At 38.7% G+C, this 17,628-nt stretch overlaps 1 protein-coding gene across 1 annotated transcript in view; it reads left to right on the top strand.

Moving 5' to 3' along the window:
* The window catches only part of ARHGAP42 (Rho GTPase activating protein 42), a 335,206-nt gene that overhangs the window by 222,111 nt on the left and 95,467 nt on the right, over positions 1 to 17,628 (top strand). Inside the window, exon 5 of the mRNA XM_004015979.6 lies at positions 15,306 to 15,407. Coding sequence (XP_004016028.2) covers positions 15,306 to 15,407 — 102 coding nt within the window. The remainder of the gene's footprint in view (positions 1 to 15,305; positions 15,408 to 17,628) is intronic.

Here is a 17,628-nt window from a genome sequence, read left to right as displayed (position 1 = left end):
TTGTGTTTTAGATTAATTATTCTAACTGACATATGGATAACCAGTAGGGACAAGAATACCATCTGCAGGAAGACCAAGTCAGTGCTAATTAGTTGGAAGTTTAGCTGGGAGATCTAAAGGCCCTAAATTATTACAGTGAATTTGAAATCTACAAGGGGAAGTTTTGACACATACTTTGAAGGCAAAAATCATAGGTAGGGCACATGGATATGGGTGTTTAGGGAAAGGGAGCAATCTGAAGATTTCCTGTCTTAATTCTTAGACAAAGCTGTGTTTTTCCCCAACTTTGTGTTCATTCAAACGTGCTGACACCCCTCATGTCTATACAGTCACCAAGTCATGAGTGATTTCCTGAATTAGTACCTTGGTGCTTACTCCTGTATTTTTGTTCTTTAATTCAGGCCCCAGTTATTTCTTGGCTCTACTTCCACTCTCAAATGCTTCTTTCATTTTGCTGCCAGAGAAATATCACTTAAAATAAATCTGATCTTTCTCTCTCCCTAAGTTCAGTTCAGCCGCTCAATCATGTCCAACTCTTTGTGACCCCATGGACTGCAGCATGCCAGGCCACCCTGTCCATCACCAACTCCTGGAGCTTGCTCAAACTCATGTCCATTGAGTTGGTGATGCCATGTCATCCTCTGTTGTCCCCTTCTCCTGCCTTTAATCTTTCCCAGCATCAGAGTCTTTTCTAAATAGTCAGTTCTTTGTATCAGATGGCCAAAGTATTGGAGTTTCAGCTTCAGTGTCAGTTCTTCCAGTGAACATTCAGGACTGATGACATTTAGGATGGACTGGTTGGATCTCCTTGCAGTCTGAGGGACTCTCAAGCATCTTCTCCATCACCAGCAGTTCAAAAGCATCAATTCTTTGGCGCTCAACTTTCTTTATAGTCCAACTCTCACATCCGTACATGGCTACTGGAAAAACCATAGCTTTGACTAGATGGACCTTTGTTGGCAAAGTAATATCTCTGCTTTTTGTATGCTGTCTAGGTTGGCCATAGCTTTTCTTCCTAGGAACAAGCATCTTTTAATTTCATGGCTGCAGTCACCATCAGCAGTGATTTTGGAGCCCAAGAAACCTCCCTCCAAATAAAAATCTACAAATGATATAAAGCATAGTTTTTAGGGTCTAAAACTTTTCAGCATGTGCAAAAATCTTATTCTTTGGCGCCATGATTTAACTCCCAAATAGCCTCTTTGCACTTTTAAGTAGTCAAATAATTTTTGGTCCTGACCCATGTCTTCCTTGATTTACATTGATTGTGCGCTGGTCCCCTTTGTCTGACTAGTGCATTTTATTTTTTGCTTTGCTTTGTCTCTGTACCCCTAAACTATTCGGGCCTTAAACATACACAGTATGTCTTGCTCATATTTGTCCCCTAGAGACCTAATTGCTCAGTATTCATTGAATGAATAAATCAGAGTGTTTGGAAGGGAAGGGTAGCCTTTCCAAGATCATTGCTAGAGAAAAGCAGTAAAGAAAAAAAAATGTATATAATAAAATGCCCTGAACCAAAAGCCCTATGTAATGTGGGCAGAGGCTGAACAAGTTGCAGCAGTGGAAGTACCTGAAAGGTTTGCTTTTCATTGTATATATTTTTGAACTAGCATGGTGGGGCAGGCTGGCTGTGTCCTCAGAGTAATCTGTTGCTCTGAAAACAGATACTTTGTGGCTCCTGATCTGCATCAAATTATAACCAACAGCAGTCAGTTTCTTGAATATTCTGCTTACTAATTGGCAAGTTGTTTTATATTGATTGATTCAGGCTATAAAAAAAGGTGATGCTGTAGGCTTATCCCTGATTCACAGTCGAATCTGGTGTCTGAGTCCTGTGTTTAGAAAGTGTGATAAAAAAGAAGCCATTTTTGTAAATATAAATGGAACTGATTATGTATAACATCTGTCTAGAACCAAGTGAAGAAGAAAATAATATTCTCAGAGAAGGACTTGTAATTGCTTCTAGACAAGTCTTAAAATACCAGGGTTCTAGTCAGTCACCATAATTCCCTTGTACTGTCAAGTTAGCTATTGATTTTCTCTGCCCATAAAACAGAAGCACTTTTTTAATCTCTGGCTTTCCATGTAAACCCCGTGACGGAGCTCTCAGAAAGAAGATTCCTGGCCCGCTCAGTCCTCTTTATTAGTTGTTAGTACCTCATGTCTACCAGCATCGTCAGATATAGTAAGTACTTGAAAAATTCTTCCCTACGACTAAGCTAAATAACTCAAGTGTCGTCCGTTTCCTTCTGCTGTTTCCTCAACTGGAGTTGGAGAGCAGGTGGCCACTATGTGAAATACTCAGATTTTCCAAGCAGCTGGAAGAACTTGCACATTATTTCTTTCACCTGTGCTCATCCCTCCAGGATGCCAGAAGCATTTGAATAACGTGGTTTCAGGTCAAGGGATCATGTTATAAGAAATGACAGAATCCCTTTTCAACCAATGCCACTCTTTAGAGAGCATGCAGCAGGATGTGTGTGTGTGTATTTCTTTATGGGATTACATTAGAGCTTTTTGAGTCTTAGGGTTGTAAATTGTACCTTTAGGCCGTTCTAAATTTATTTTATTCAACTTCAGTTTATTGAACTTAAGGTTGGACTTATGGTAAAGAGAGAGGATATTTGGAATCTTGTTGTTGTCCAGTCGTTCAGTTATGTCCGACTCTTTGCGACCCCATGGACTGCAGCACGCCAGGCCTCCCTGTCCATCACCAACTCCCGGAGCTCAATCAAACTCATGTCTGTCGAGTCAGTGATGCCATCCAACCATCTTTTTCTCTGTCGTCCCCTCGTCCTCCTTGGACTCTGAGAGAGAACAAATAGATAACTCCTATTCTTAGCCTTTGCACTAAAATGACCTTTTTATAAACTCTAAGTGTATTGTGAATAATATACAAAGTAGATTTGGTTGGGCTAAAACATTCCTTTTCACTAATTTGGAATGACCACAGTGAATAACCCAAAGGCTATCAAATAAGAGTTAAGGGGAGAGAAAACTTGGAATCAAAAGTAATTGACAGAGCGCACAGATGGCTACTCTTTTCATTTAACTCACTGAAAGAAAATTATGTCCTTTGGTATAAAATTTAACTTCCTTTGAGAAGTAAGTATTTTTGGTTATTAAATCTATGAAAATTATAATACCTAAATATTTCTGTTGATTTGCATGTTAATAGTTAGAAGAACAGAGAAGGCGATGGCACCCCACTCCAGTACTCTTGCCTGGAGAATCCCAGGGACGGAGGAGCCTGGTAGGCTGCAGTCCATGGGGTTGCAAAGAGTCGGACACGACTGAGCGACTTCCCTTTGACTTTTCACTTTCATGCATTGGAGAAGGAAATGGCAACCCACTCCAGTGTTCTTGCCTGGAGAATCCCAGGGATGGTGGAACCTGGCGGGCTGCCATCTATGGGGTTGCACAGAGTCGGACATGACTGAAGCAACTTAGCAGCAGCAGCAGCAGCAGCAGTTAGAAGAAATAATGATATAAATTCATATTAATCAATTTTGGAGTTTTTGCAGCTGCAAAACTAAACTTTTAGAAATTACTTTTGCTAATTCTATTTGGTAAGCTCCCTGATAAAGAATAATTCTATTTCATAAATCACGCTCTATGTACACTTGGTGGGAAAATTTAATTTAGCTTTCTTCATTGTTCACTTTAACATCTTGGTTGTTCTAAGGCTCAAAACTAGACTGATTGTCATTAAAAATATTTGTTAATTATTTCTTGAGAAATAGTGAATTACTCCACGCCTGGGAATTAAGCTCACATTTTACTAACCAAAGTCTTAGTTTTTCTATGTTATTTGACAAATGAGAAAGAGTTAAGCATTGTTTGTGAGTGATGTTTTTCAGTTTTAGCGCAATTGCATTTCATTAAAAGTAAAAGAGAATTCTTAGTTACCCGCTCTTCTACTCCTATGATCTGAAGAAGTGGCTAAATGTATTCTGCCAAATAGTTCTTCAGGGTATTTCGGTTTAATAGCATCAGGTTTGACCAGCTCTCCCCTAGTTGGCATCGTTATAAAAATGGTCTAAACTTCAGGGAGCTGTAGGAATGGTAACTTTGGTAATGTCGCAAGAGGCGACGCTGACTCTAGACTACACAGACTACATCTCACAAGTGTGCTCATCGTGTTTATAGGATGAAACAGAGAGACTGCTTGTTTATAAAGCAGAAGTGATATGTAGCTGTTTAAACTTCAGGCACAAACAGCACTGCATGCTCAACCCACGCAGTGAAGAGTATATTTCTGTGAATGAAAATTGAGATTTATTCTGAAGTTTGTGGCTTAAGTCACATGGCTTGAAAGTAGCCAAGTAGTAGCAATACCCCCTGACTTCCACATTTAGCTGCTGAGTGGACGGCTTCCAGCGCTGGCAGCCTGAGGTGCTCTCTCCTTCCTTTAAGCTCTTCATGTTCTTAGTAATTAGTGTGACATTTTGAGGATTGGCTCTTATCTTTGAGGTATAAAATCCTAAGTTCAATAAGACTAAGGTGCAACTAAGAGCTATTTCTTACTAATCCCTACCTTACCGACTGCTGATATTGATCTTTTTATATCAGGGATTGTTTGCCAGCTGGCAGGCCCACGCCATCAATGGCCATCCCTCCAAGGTGGTTCTTTTGATGGGTGTACCTAGGAAAAGCTTTATGTAGAGCAATGCAGGAGAAATAATCATGTTTGTATTTTCAGTAACTGAGCACTTCTTTATATGCTACTTGCTTCCAGAACGTTTAAGCTGAAGTCATTGAGTCTAACTGTTAGGCGACAGATAAGATGACCAAGGCCCCAGAGTTATTCGGTGTTCCAGGTAATACGGTTGGTGATCAGTTCTAGAGGATGGCCACGACTATGTGACAGTGGTTACAGAATGGGCTGGTTATAATTCATTCACTCGCAGTTACACATCGAGACTTCTCTACTGGGAAATACCGTATTAGCTGATAGCCTAGTAAAGGATTTGTCAGCCTCTACACTATGAACATGTTGGACTGAATTAGTCAGTCAGTATCTCTCTCTCTCTCTCTGACTCTATCTCCTTGTCTTTCCACTCATCTGTATCCTAGGGAAGTCCTTCAGTCTGGCTGTTGAAATTAGACCTTTAGGCAGAAATACCTGCAATAATAACTTTCTCGTGGACCTGTTCTCATGAATGTATAACTCTTTTAAAGAGATGAACCTGATGTTGGAAGTCAAGGAAGACAGAGCAGAGGAAATGGAAAGGACATATTCTGCAGTGCCCGATCAGACCCTTTTCTTCCTTTGTGGTAGCAAAGGTTGAGGGAGGAGCACCAGGCATTTCTGGGAGGCTTCTGGAAGCCACCCGCACTGCAATGCTTCTGCTCCTATTCTTCAAACAAAACTTATTCACATGGACACATCTCCTTGGTATGAGATTGGGAAATGTATTCTTTATTTGTGGCCGCTGTGTGCCCTGCTATAATCTGGGGTTCTATTACTGTGAAAAAGGATGGCACGCAGCCAGAAAGGGCTTTTGATAAAAGAAATTTAGAACTCCATGAATTCTGCATGCAGGAGAGGGCTGTTCCAAGCTTGGACTCATGTGACTAATTCTTTGACCTTGACCAAGGCACTTCAATCCCATGGAGGATGGGGATCATTTTCTTTTAAAATGTTAAAACTGAGCAGTTGTGTTAGTTATGCTCAATGTTGAGAAAGATCTTACAGTTTAGTCTGAACTCCACCCTTCTGCTCTTTGAGTGGCCTATGGTTAATTTCCATGAACCTCTTTTTTCCACTGTGTAACATGGGAGTCATGATAAGGCACTCTTTCTTTCCTATTTATAAACATGATCCTCTTGAAAACCCTCTGATAGTAACATATACAAAACAGGCTCAAGAGAACAAGGTTGTGAATAAGTCTGCAAATCCCTTGAAAATGTTATACTTTTATTATCTAAAATTGCAAATATAGCACCCTCAATAATGATAAAATCTTATATCTGCATCTTAGGAATGTGTGTGTTGTTGTTCAGCATGGTTTATGCTCTTCCCAGACCCTTGGGGTTTGCTCAGAAGAGAACTCTGGCCGAGGATTGTCGCTTCTTATTCCTCATAAGCGATGCACAGCCTTACGGTCTTGTTGGCTCTTCCCCATCCCGTTTGGACCCTTTATGGAGTGCCGTGGGGGCCTTGGGTTCTGGCCCCTCGCACAGCTGTTGAGCAAGCAGATGACAGTCCAAAAAGTGCTCAGGAGAGTTCTTATCCATGGGGCAGATGTTGACCAATTAGAAAGTGGCAGGTAAATCCTTGCTTACCCAACTGAAATGTCCAGAGGTGTATTGGTTTTGTGAAACCTGAATGAAGGTGTGCCTTATTGCATGAGCAACAGGCTGTTTCTCCTCTTGTTTCTGCAGTTAGTTCGGGAATAAATGCTTATATTTTCCTTCCTCCTTTCCTGTCTCTCTTCCCTTTTTCTCTATTCCTGCTCCCCACGGATTGCATGCAAGCTGTAGCAGGCAAGCTTTGCCTCTGGCTCTGTTTTCTAGGAATGTTGCACTAAAAAAGTATAATATTAGCATAATATGTGAAATTAAATTCTACTTGCTCTGACTTTCACCCTGGGAGTTCAGGAAAGACACCTCTCTGTGTTTCAGTCAGATGCAGGCTTCTCATGAGCACGCTCTTTTGTGTCCGTCTTTTGTCCCCAGGTTAGTTCTTCCTTACATGTTATCAGTGCTTTTTGTTTTTTTAACTTAATATTTAATTTCATTCTCCAAGGTCTCTGTCAAGCAAGAAAAAAGAGAAATTTGAATGTGGGTGTAAAGCAGAGCTCTGTGTTATCTTTAATTAAGAAATCCCTATATTCACTCAGAGTAATTTTCCAAACTTTCTGTCTGGAGGGTGTTCCACTCACCCTGCCTGGAGTTTGCTCAGTTGTGTAACTTGGTTTTATCCATGATGTCATGCCAGAGCCCATAAGATTCTAGCAAGTCCAAGCAATATCCCACCCAATCCCAGTCCGCTCTGTCCTCACACCGCCCAAGAGACAGTTAACAATCAAACATCATCAGAAACTGTCAGCAGCATTCTCTGTCTCTCCCACTTGCCTAAAGTGGCATTTTAAGTTCCTCCTCCGCTTCCCACTCCTTCCGTTTCTCGTCTTTTTTTCCCCTCTTTTTCCCTATTCCATCCATTTGTTCTCTTTAATGTTTTTCAGTGCAGTCATTTTCCCTATAAGCATTGACTTTGCTACATCCTACACGTTTTAACATTTAATCAGTTCAAAATGCTTTTTATAAAATCTCTTTTCATATTTCTTTAATCCATGTGTCATTTAGAAGCCTGTTTAATCTCTAAGTATTCTGTGATTTTCCAGCTATCTTTCTGTCATTGATTTCCAGCTCAGTTCATGGTGCTCTGAGAATGATTTTTATTATTTTAAATTTGCTAAGATATGGCCCACAGTGTAGTTTGTGTTGGTAAATGTTCCATGTGAGCTTGAGAAGAATGTATAATCTGCTGTTCTTGAATGAACAGCATTAGGTCCAGTTGGTTGATGATGCTGTTGAGTTCAGCTGTGGTCTCACTGGTTTTCTACCTGTTGGATCTGTTCATTTCTAGTAGATGGGTGTTACAGTCTTCATCTATGACAGTGGATTTACCTGTTTCTCCTTGAAGTTCTGTCAGTCTTTCCCTCACATATTTGAAGCTCTGTTCTTATGCTCTGCATACACATTGATGTATGCATAACTTCCCCGGTGGCTCAGTGGGTAAAGCGTCTGCCTACAATGTGGGAGACCTGGGTTTGATACCCGGGTCGGGAAGATCCCCTGGAGAAGGAAATGGCACCCCACTCCAGTACTCTTGCCTGGAAAATCCCATGGACTGAGAAGCCTGGTAGGCTATAGTCAATGGGGTCGCAAAGAGTCGGACATGACTGAGCGACTTTCCCTTCACATTGTCTTTGAAGAACTGACCTTTTAAGCATTAGGTAATCTTCTTTCTTTATCCCCAATAGCTTTCATTGTTTTGAAATCTGATCTATCTGACATTAATATAGCTACTCCTGCTATCTCTTTTTTAGTGTTAGCAAAGTTTATCTTTCTCTCTTTGTGCTAAATGAATATGTGTCTTTCCATTTCAAGTTGGTTTCTGAGAGAAAACATGTAGTTGAGGCTTGTTTTTGGATTCACTATGACCATATCTGTGTTTTAATTGGTGGATTTTGACCATTCACTCTCAAAGTGATGATTGCTATATTTGGATTAATATCTACGATATTTGGTGTTGTTTTCTACTTTTTGTCTTTGTTCTTTGTTCCTTGTTTTCTTCTTCCACGATTTTTCTGCCTTTTGTGATTTTAATTGGGTGCTTTATATGATTTCATTTTCTCTGCTTTCTTACTGTATCAATTATACTTTTTAAAAACATTTTTTAATGATTGCCCTAAAGTGGCATTATAAATTCCTCCTCTGCTTCCCACTCTTTTCCATTTCTCATCTTTTTTTCTCTTTTTCCCTATTTCTTCCATTTGTACATTTACAAATTTGTACATTTGAAATGTACATTTACAACTAATCCAAATCCACTTTAGATATAATGTTGCACTGTTTCACAAGTAGTGTAAACACTTTAACAAAATTCCTCCTGTCCTTGTACCATTGCTGTCATTTATTTCACTTATATGTAAACACACATATATACATAAAGGAGGGGGAGACTTTTTTTTTAGAGTGAATAATTACCTTTAAATTTTGCATAAAAGTCTCTGTTCCCAGTTGCATTAGTGTAATTACAAAATGCATATGATACATTTGTATACATTGAATATTTTCTCCAGATTTTTTAAAGACACATCCCTCCTGGGACTCTAATCTTAACTGCTGCTTTAAAGTTCATAGGCTTATTTGTCTGTCTGTTTTCATGGAAGGTCATATTACCATTTTCTTGGGAATTTTCTTTGCCTCTTTGAACTGTTGTTTTCCTAGATCTCATGTCTTGATTTTTTTGGCTTATTCCATCATTTTAGTTGACCCTTAGTATCTTTTTGAAAAATGGTACAAAGTTTTAGATATTAATAATTTTGAGACCCTGTATGTTTGTAAATATTTTTATACTATCATGAATCTAGATTGACAATTTGGATATAGAAATCAGAGTTGGAACTCATTATTTCTCAGAGTTTTAAAGGCACTGCACCTTTGTTTTATAACTTCCTGTGATGTTATTGTGAACTCATTGGTTTCTGATGACATTTATTCGACCTCTGTTTTTAGATTTTTGTTTTTAATCATGGTTTTATAATAGTGTACGATATATCTTGCAGATATTTTTTCATTTATTGTGCTTTGTATATATTGTGTCATTTTAATATGGATACTTTTTTTTATTAGTTCTGGAAATTTTCATGTTTTTTTCTTTTTTTTGGTAATTCCTCCCTTCATTTTTCTTTCAGTACTTCTGTTAGTCAGAGGTTAGGTTTCCTGATTAATCTCCTAATTCTCTTATTTTTTCTCATCTCTTTTCTTTTTTAGTTCCCAACTCTTTTGTTTTATTCTTTCACTCATACCTCATTCACATTTTCTTTCTTATACAGCAACCATTCTCATAAGTTTAATGTGTATATATTTGTCTTACAAAATTGATATTATTTTTCTATTCATGACTTCAATTTATGTAAATGATTTTGTGTTACATACCTATTTTGTGTTTTGTGGTTTTCACTCAGAATTATCTTTTAAGATCCATCTACTTGTAGTACTTACTTCATGCCTGCCACTTTGTGGTATGCTTCTAATGCGTTTATATTCACCAGTAAATACCCTGGCTATCTTCCTGTTCCAGACAGATCCTCTTTCAGGTTTCCTTATGGACTTTTCTTTGAGGATATTTTTGGGATATACACCCAGAAGCTTGTTTTTAAGTCACACATATAAACCACTTAGAAATGTTGAATGTAACATTTCTCTTTAGAAAGGCTGTACCCCTTTATGAGTTCCTGTGTTTCCACCATATGTGAGTTCCTATGTTTCCACATGCATTCAACCTGTTATTCACCTTTATAACTCTTGCCAACCAATATCTGATACATATAATGTGATATCTCAATATTTTAATTTGCTTTCCTCTTAATTATTAATGAGTTTGAAAAACTCTGTATATGCTTGTTACCCTTGACTTCCCTCTTCTGTTGGTTATCCCTTCATATCCTTCATCTATATTTTTATCTCTTTGTTTTTCTATCTTCCCATTTTTTAAAAGTGAAAGTGAAAGACGCTCAGTCATGTCTGACTCTTTGCGAACCCATGGACTGTAGAGTCCAAGGAATTCTCCAGGCCAGAATACTGGAGTGGGTAGCCTTTCCCTTCTCCAGGGGATCTTCCCAACCCAGGAAGGGAATCCAGGTCTCCCACATTGCGGGTGGATTCTTTACCAGCTGAGCCACCAGGGAAGACCCATTTTGTAGGAGTTCCTCATATAGGCAAATATGAAAGCTTTGGCTCTTAGGAATCTGATCACCTGGTGGTGGTAGTGCAAGATAATTGGAATGGGGACAATGTGGTGAATTATATTGGCCTAACTCTGCAGAAGGAAACCCTTTTGAAATGTCTGTATTTCAGCAGATTAAGGAGGAGGGACATGGTGGGGAATGGTTTGGTGCAGTCACCCGCAGTTGGGATGTTGCTATGAAAGCTGTATTAAGGGTCTCAACAATCTGAGTTTCTGGACGCCAGGAATCTCTTGGGTCTAAGGAATATCCAAGCAGCTGTTCTTTCTGAGACTTAAAAATGATGATGTCACCCTAGGTCACTTTTCTGAGCAGTGAGGAAATCCCTCTATCAGAGAAGGAGGAAGTCTAGCCAAGACTGGTAGTTAGGGCTGTATCTTGTCCTCTCAATGCCTAGCACAGTGCCAGTTTATAAGAATTAAGCATTTGTGAAATAGAAATTTATCTATTGGTATTTATTATTATTCTTTACATGACTATTTCTGTTACTGTGCACTCACTTAAAAGGATTTTAAAAATATATGCTTTAGCTAATGGTTATACTAACATGGTAACATAAATAATTGCATGGGAAATTTTGCAGTATCCTGTGTGGCAATTATAACCTTGAAATTGTGTTAAAAATTGGATGCATGAATTCTAAATGTATGCTTCATTAAAAGAAATAAGTAGAAAATATTTTTTCATTGCCTCTACTTAAAAAAAATTGATCATGATAATGTTAAGATAAAGGTTGCTAAAACAGTTGTTTAACAAAGCTTTGCAGTTGTCTTTATATTATAGAGAAAAAACAATTGGATAAAGCTTGAAATATGTCTGTTTGTGACTTTTTAGGTACTGTGGTAGAGTCTGTTCCCTTTTCAGTAGAACGTGTTGATTTGGCCTTGTATTTAACATTTGTGTATAACTTGTGATAGAACTATAGTTTATATGAGTATTTTGACTTATTTTTTGCCTATTTGTTTGTTATATATCACAACTTTAAGACTGACACTTGGAGTTTTCTTCCCATTCCTTAGCTCAGGGGATATGATGAAAGTGCAACATAACCCCAGTTGCTAATCTTAGATGCTAAATAATAATGTGATCGTGTGATCAGAGTAAATACAGTGTAGCTTGGAACACAGATTGATTACAGACCTTGAACTTATCTTACACATTTGCCACTATAATTGGGTTTGGGGATTAGCTTGTCATTTTTGATGGCATTTTTTAAAGATTTAAAAATATACACGTATAAACATATCACACATATGTATGACTTCATTGTACCTGACTACCTGGTTGAGATGCACTTACGGTGACTCTACAGAAAACCGTTATACCATGCCATTATAACATAGTCTCCATTTATTTGAGTCATGTTATGACAGTGAGAAATCAGTAATCACATACAGCGTTTAGAGTAAAGATTCATGCATTATTTTCCCTTCCTTCTGCAGCACTGGTTTTGGAGAAAATTCTTAGCTTGATATCCACAAATACATAATAGACAGTTGATAGCTGTGTGGTATTCAGTTACTAAAACCAAATAGGACCTAACTTACATGAGAGTAAATCATGGCTTTTGGGGGGAGATGTGAGTCACAAAAAGTGTTCTTTGTTTTCGAGAATATGGTTCCCTAGATTATAGTTGTCCTTCATGTGCCCTCTTCTTTCAGTTCAGCTCTTTAATTTTATACTAGAACTGAATGTGTTTGTGTTATCTGCATCATTGGAACCTTTGAGTAGATCTCTTTTGTTGGCCTGGTGGTGTGAAGGGCCAGGGTTTGATTAGGAGTCCAGGAAGTTCCTCTGGGAATGATTTTTGTATTGCCAGGAATGCTGGTATGTTGGCACTGAGTTAACATTTCCAAAAATGCCAGCAAACGCTGAAAAACAAAGATGCAAGTGTAGTTACCACAGCTGTGCTCCCTTCTCCCCCACCTCATTTCTTCTGCACACAGTGAGAAATTTTAAGCCCCCTATTGTAAGATGAAAGTGAGTCAGTTTCCCGTACTAGTCTCTAAGGCAGCTGGTGGCCCCGCACCCCCTACAGTGCTCTTGTATCACAGGGATTGAATTGAGGCCATTTGTGCAGAATCGCCCCGTGTATCATAGATATCGGTTTTTTGATCAAATGGAATGTTTGTGAGAGACTGTAATGCCCACTGTTACAAGAGGAATAATTTTGCATGTTCATTAAATACTTATTGAGTACTCTGTCAAAATTTTAAGAAGCATAGGATATATATATATATATGTGTATATATATATATATTTATATATGTGTAAATTTAGGATATGCATTTCCCTGCTGCAGTGTAGGGCTTGAACACTGTAAGAGACCCATTTATAAAAGTAGATGAACAGTTACAAAGCAGAGGAAACTGGTGAAGCGGACTTGTGAATGAGGTCTGTTTAAGCTGGATGCTAAGAGTAACTCTAACTTGAAGCTGTGGCTCTTAGAAGAAGTAGGCATTTATATTTATAGTCTGTAGAGAAGAAAGAACAGGCGGTCAGAAAGGCTAATAAGAGAGGCTTTTGGAAAGATTGCTTGAGCAGGTCAGCTGTGGGCATAAAATGCCAGATTAAGGAGCAGACAACGGAACGTTCACTCAGTTATCTGTTTCAACAGTGGAGGGACGAGCGCCTCCCGTCCTGAACCTTGGACTTCTTTGCTTCCTTTTGGCTCCTCTCCGCCACATTTTGTTGTGCGAGTTCCTCCACCGACCCCTTTTTTGGATGGGAATGCCACTTGGTATTTTCCAATTGTGTTTCGCCTAGTAGAGCCACATTTTCTCCTTAAATGATAAAAATCCTCTGAAGATGTGACTCCTCGGCCTTATTTACAGGCGTAATACAACAATGCACAAACATTCCCGCACTTATTCAAAGGTCTAGAACGTTTACAGCAGAACCCTACTTGTTCTTTTCATTCAATGCAACTTTACCAGTTAAGTTTCTAAAGTTCCATCCATGCAACTAGATTATGATGGGTTCCTGGAAATACAATTGAGTGGATAAAAGTTTAGAGCGCTACTGGCTCAGAATAGAATACCTTCATCTGTTAGTCTGGGTCTGACAACCTGAATTGTGAGACAGACAAACCAGAGGCCTGCTTGTCTTCTCTTGTCTTCCTCGCTTCCTCCCAGAGTCTCTCCTCCTCTCCTCATCCATCCATTCACCCACTATTTTTAATTAATCTCCTCCAAATATTTACTGATTCAAATAAATGAAAACCATTATCTGTGATAATCACAGAGCTTGTTAAAAAGACCTGTCTGAATCTCTATATGAGGGAAATAAGAATCTACATTTTGAGTAGCCTTTAAAATACTTAACTTTGATTAATGTGGTCCAGACATTGCACATCAAGAAACACTGAGATAAACGGAAGGAGTAGTACTTCTTTGGCCAGTGAAATTTATGACTGGGGTCATGTAGTATTTATTTCATGTGGACTCATAAATGGAAAAAACATACCTGGTGGATAACATATTTATAGTTGGAGAAGATCATATGTCTAGGCATGCCTTGTTCTCTTTAGAACTGTATTCTGTTTGAATTTCTATAGAAGTATGCCTTAGGGGAAAGGTATTCTCTTCCAACAAAGGGCTAGCCTGGTTACAGCTGAACCCATAAAACAATGTCATTTTAGGCATTGCAAAGGTAAAGCGTCTGTCTACAATGCGGGAGCCCCGGGTTCGATCCCTGGGTTGGGAAGGTCCCCTGGAGAAGGAAATGGCAATCCACTCCGGGACTATTGCCTGGAAAGTCCCATGGACAGAGGTGCCTGGTAGGCTACAGTCCATGGGGTCGCAAAGCATCTGACACAACTGAGCAAATCATTTCATTTCATTTCATTTCATTTCAAAGGTCAGCTATTAAGTTATGTTGAGTGTATGATACAGATGATTCTAATCCTTTTGATTTGACTTTGAACTGGTCTAATTATTTCACACTACCAGTTTGTGAAGATTTATTTTCCTTTTTATCAAGAATGTGCTGTTTGAACAGCTCAGCCAATGTGAAACTATCAAATTAAACCCTTGAAAAGCCACTATACTTCAAACTCCCAATTTCCTCCAGTGGACTTTTTGTTTATAATAGCCCCTCCCTATCTCCCCTTCTCTATAAAAGAATTGTTGTTATTTAGTCACTAAGTCATGTCCGCCTCTTTTGCTACCGCATGGACTATAGCCCACCAGGCTCCTCTGTCCATGGGATTCTCCAGGCAGGAACACTAGAGTGGGCTGCCATTTCCTTCTCCAGGGGATCTTCCCAACTCAGGAATTATCAAACCTGTGTCTTCTGTATTGGCAGGTGGATTCTTCACCACTGAGCCATGTGGAAAGCCCATAAAAATTTCTCCTACTTAGAAAAATGAGAATGACTTGTTCGAAATATCAAGCATCTTTTTTTGTGATTTGGGAAATATTATGATTCCTTGCAAAGAGTTTGTGAATGGCCTCTAGACTGTTTGTATGTTAACTCATCTGAATCACCAAAAAAGCCTAAAAGAGACATTTTTCTGTTGGCTATGTCCCAGACTTCTAAGTCAAAATTTCTTGAGAATCAGTTATAGAGTGCTCAAAGGGATTCTACTAAAGGCGGCCTGCCCCCTCCATGCTATAGTTCTATGAACTTCTTTGAGAGCAGAATACATATTCAGATGATTTTGCTTCATATCCTTCTTCCTACTCCATCAAGTTTTCCACATAGTTGAAGCTCACTGAATCTTTATTAAATAATTTTATTGGATGCTTGATGAGAATGATGACAATCAAAGCTATCTTGATTCTCTGATTTGAATGTTTTGTTGTTTTTGTGATCTCCTAGGATGGAAAGAAGAAATTTGACAAAGAGAGTGAAAAATACTATTCCATTCTTGACAAACATTTAAATTTGTCTGCAAAGAAAAAAGAATCTCATTTGCAAGAGGTAAGTTTTTCCAATTAAACTGTGAAAAGAGCATTAGCATTGTCATGTGAAGCCCAGATTTCCAAAAGTAGACATTATCTCAGAATCTGCTCCTGTTTAATAAAATAATGATAATAAGAATATTTAAGCTAATTGAGCATTTGCTATAGATAGACAGGCATGGTGCTGAGTATTTTACATGCTTTGTGACATTTAAAATTAACAGTTCCAAGAGAAAGATTAATATTTCCTTCAATAATGAAAAAGAGTGAAACAAGGTTATTTCTTTTTCTTCCTATTGGGCATATTTTAAATAACTGCTGCTGCTATTTAGTCACTAAGTCATGCCCTAGTCCTGTGTGACCCTGTGGACTGAAGCACATCAGGCTCCTCTGTCCACGGGATCTCCCAGGCAAGAATCTTGCTGTGGGTTGTCATTTCCTTCTCTGGGGGATCTTCCCAACCCAGGGATTGAACCTGCGTCTCCTGTTTGGCAGGGTGATCCTTTATCACTGAACCACCTAGAAAGCCATTCTAAATAGCAAGACCTACCAAATTCATGGTGTAACATTTATATTAAGGTAAAAATATCTGTTCTTCAATTGTTATATCAGCATTAAGGGAGAAAAGATATACAGTTACATGTTTTGAAATCTTTATTATTTTTTGTCAATTTAAACAAGTCGACAGAAATATTTTACTAATGTGGACCATGTCCTCATACAAGGAATGCATTTCTTCCTTTTTTCCTGAAAATTTGCTCCTCTCATTGGTAGTGTTTAACTATAGTTAGCCGGATAGAAAACTCTCTTACTGAGGAGTGATGATGCAGTTTCAGCTCTAGTGATAGCATACGTTTTGTCTGTTTTTCTAGATGGCTCTGTTGTCTTTCACCATGCACACTTTCCCCAGTGTACAGCATTGTGTCTCAGAGCTGAACCAGGACTTGCTGAGCACCAGCACCTATCACTGCCCCCAGCCCACCTCAGGAAATCTTGCATGGCGCTGAGCCTCTTGCAGTCTCTTCTTCATCTCTTCTCTGTATTTCTAGGGATTGCATTGTGGAACTCTTTTAAATGTCTGATTCTGATCCTCTAGCAAAGTCACCTTCCTTCCTGAACTGTTGTTCAAGTTCAGCTTGGTCCCCTGCTCTACTTATTTGTATTCCTATTCTCTGACCTTCTTGTTCAGCCACGAGACATGCTTGACGAGTTCAAGTGCAGTGGAACTGCAGTCAAAAAGTCATGGAAGAGTTACTTTTGATTCCTTTTTACTGTATTTTTATGTTCCCCTAGAGGGAATTGAATTTCCTCACTTAAAATGTTGAACATTGGAAAGATTTGTATTTCACTATAATAAACAACTTGTTATTAATACCTGCTATTAAAATAGGATAATTTAATAGACCGTTGGGTGCCTATGGAAAGATTTTGGGGTTAATGTGAAGTGGAGAAAAATCTGTTATTAAGAGAAATTATATTTTTAATTTTCATGGACATTTTTAATCTTATAGTGTAGTGTGTTCTTTAATATTGTGTTCACATATTCTAAACTTCTTAAATGTGTGTCTATTTAAACTTTTAAACATTGCTTCAGAATAAACCTGAGAGAGAATGCAGTATGTAGATGAAGTCATCTCTGGAAAAGCTCCCCCAGTTGTCACCATCATGTACCAAAGACCAAGGCCAAGGCACATTCTAAAAATCGACTGCCTCAAAATCATGGGCAATGCATAGAGTCTCTGAAGAGTTATCAGATTCTTGGTGGACATAAGAGGCTGCCCTTAGCTGGCTGACTTCTTTGCAGCCCTGTGGACTGCAACACACCAGGCTCCCCTGTCCTTCACCATCTCCCAGAGTTCCCTCACACTCAGGTCCGTGAAGTCAGTGGTGCTGTCTCACCATCTCATCCTCTGCCACTCGCTTCTCCTTTTCCTCTCAATCTTTCCCAGCACCAGAAACTTTTCTAGTGAATCGGCTCTTCTCATCAGGTGGCCAACGTATTGGAACTTCAGCCTCAGCATCAGTCCTTCCAGTGAATATTCAGGACTGACTGCCCTTAGGGATTGCTTGGTTTGACTTTGTAACTCTATCATAATTGTAAAGTCCTCTAGAGGTTATGCTTTAATTTTCCCTGACAGTGTAGCTCAATATTTAATACTTGTTAGTGGCTCCTAATCCCTTGGGATATGATGGAATAGAATGTTCATTCTGGTTTTATATTTAGTTGGATGCTAGAAAAA

Source organism: Ovis aries, chromosome 15 (assembly GCF_016772045.2).
Source record: "Ovis aries strain OAR_USU_Benz2616 breed Rambouillet chromosome 15, ARS-UI_Ramb_v3.0, whole genome shotgun sequence".
NCBI lineage: Eukaryota > Metazoa > Chordata > Mammalia > Artiodactyla > Bovidae > Ovis > Ovis aries.
The sequence above is the reverse complement of the archived record's forward strand: the minus strand, read 5'-3'. Positions and strand labels throughout refer to the sequence as shown.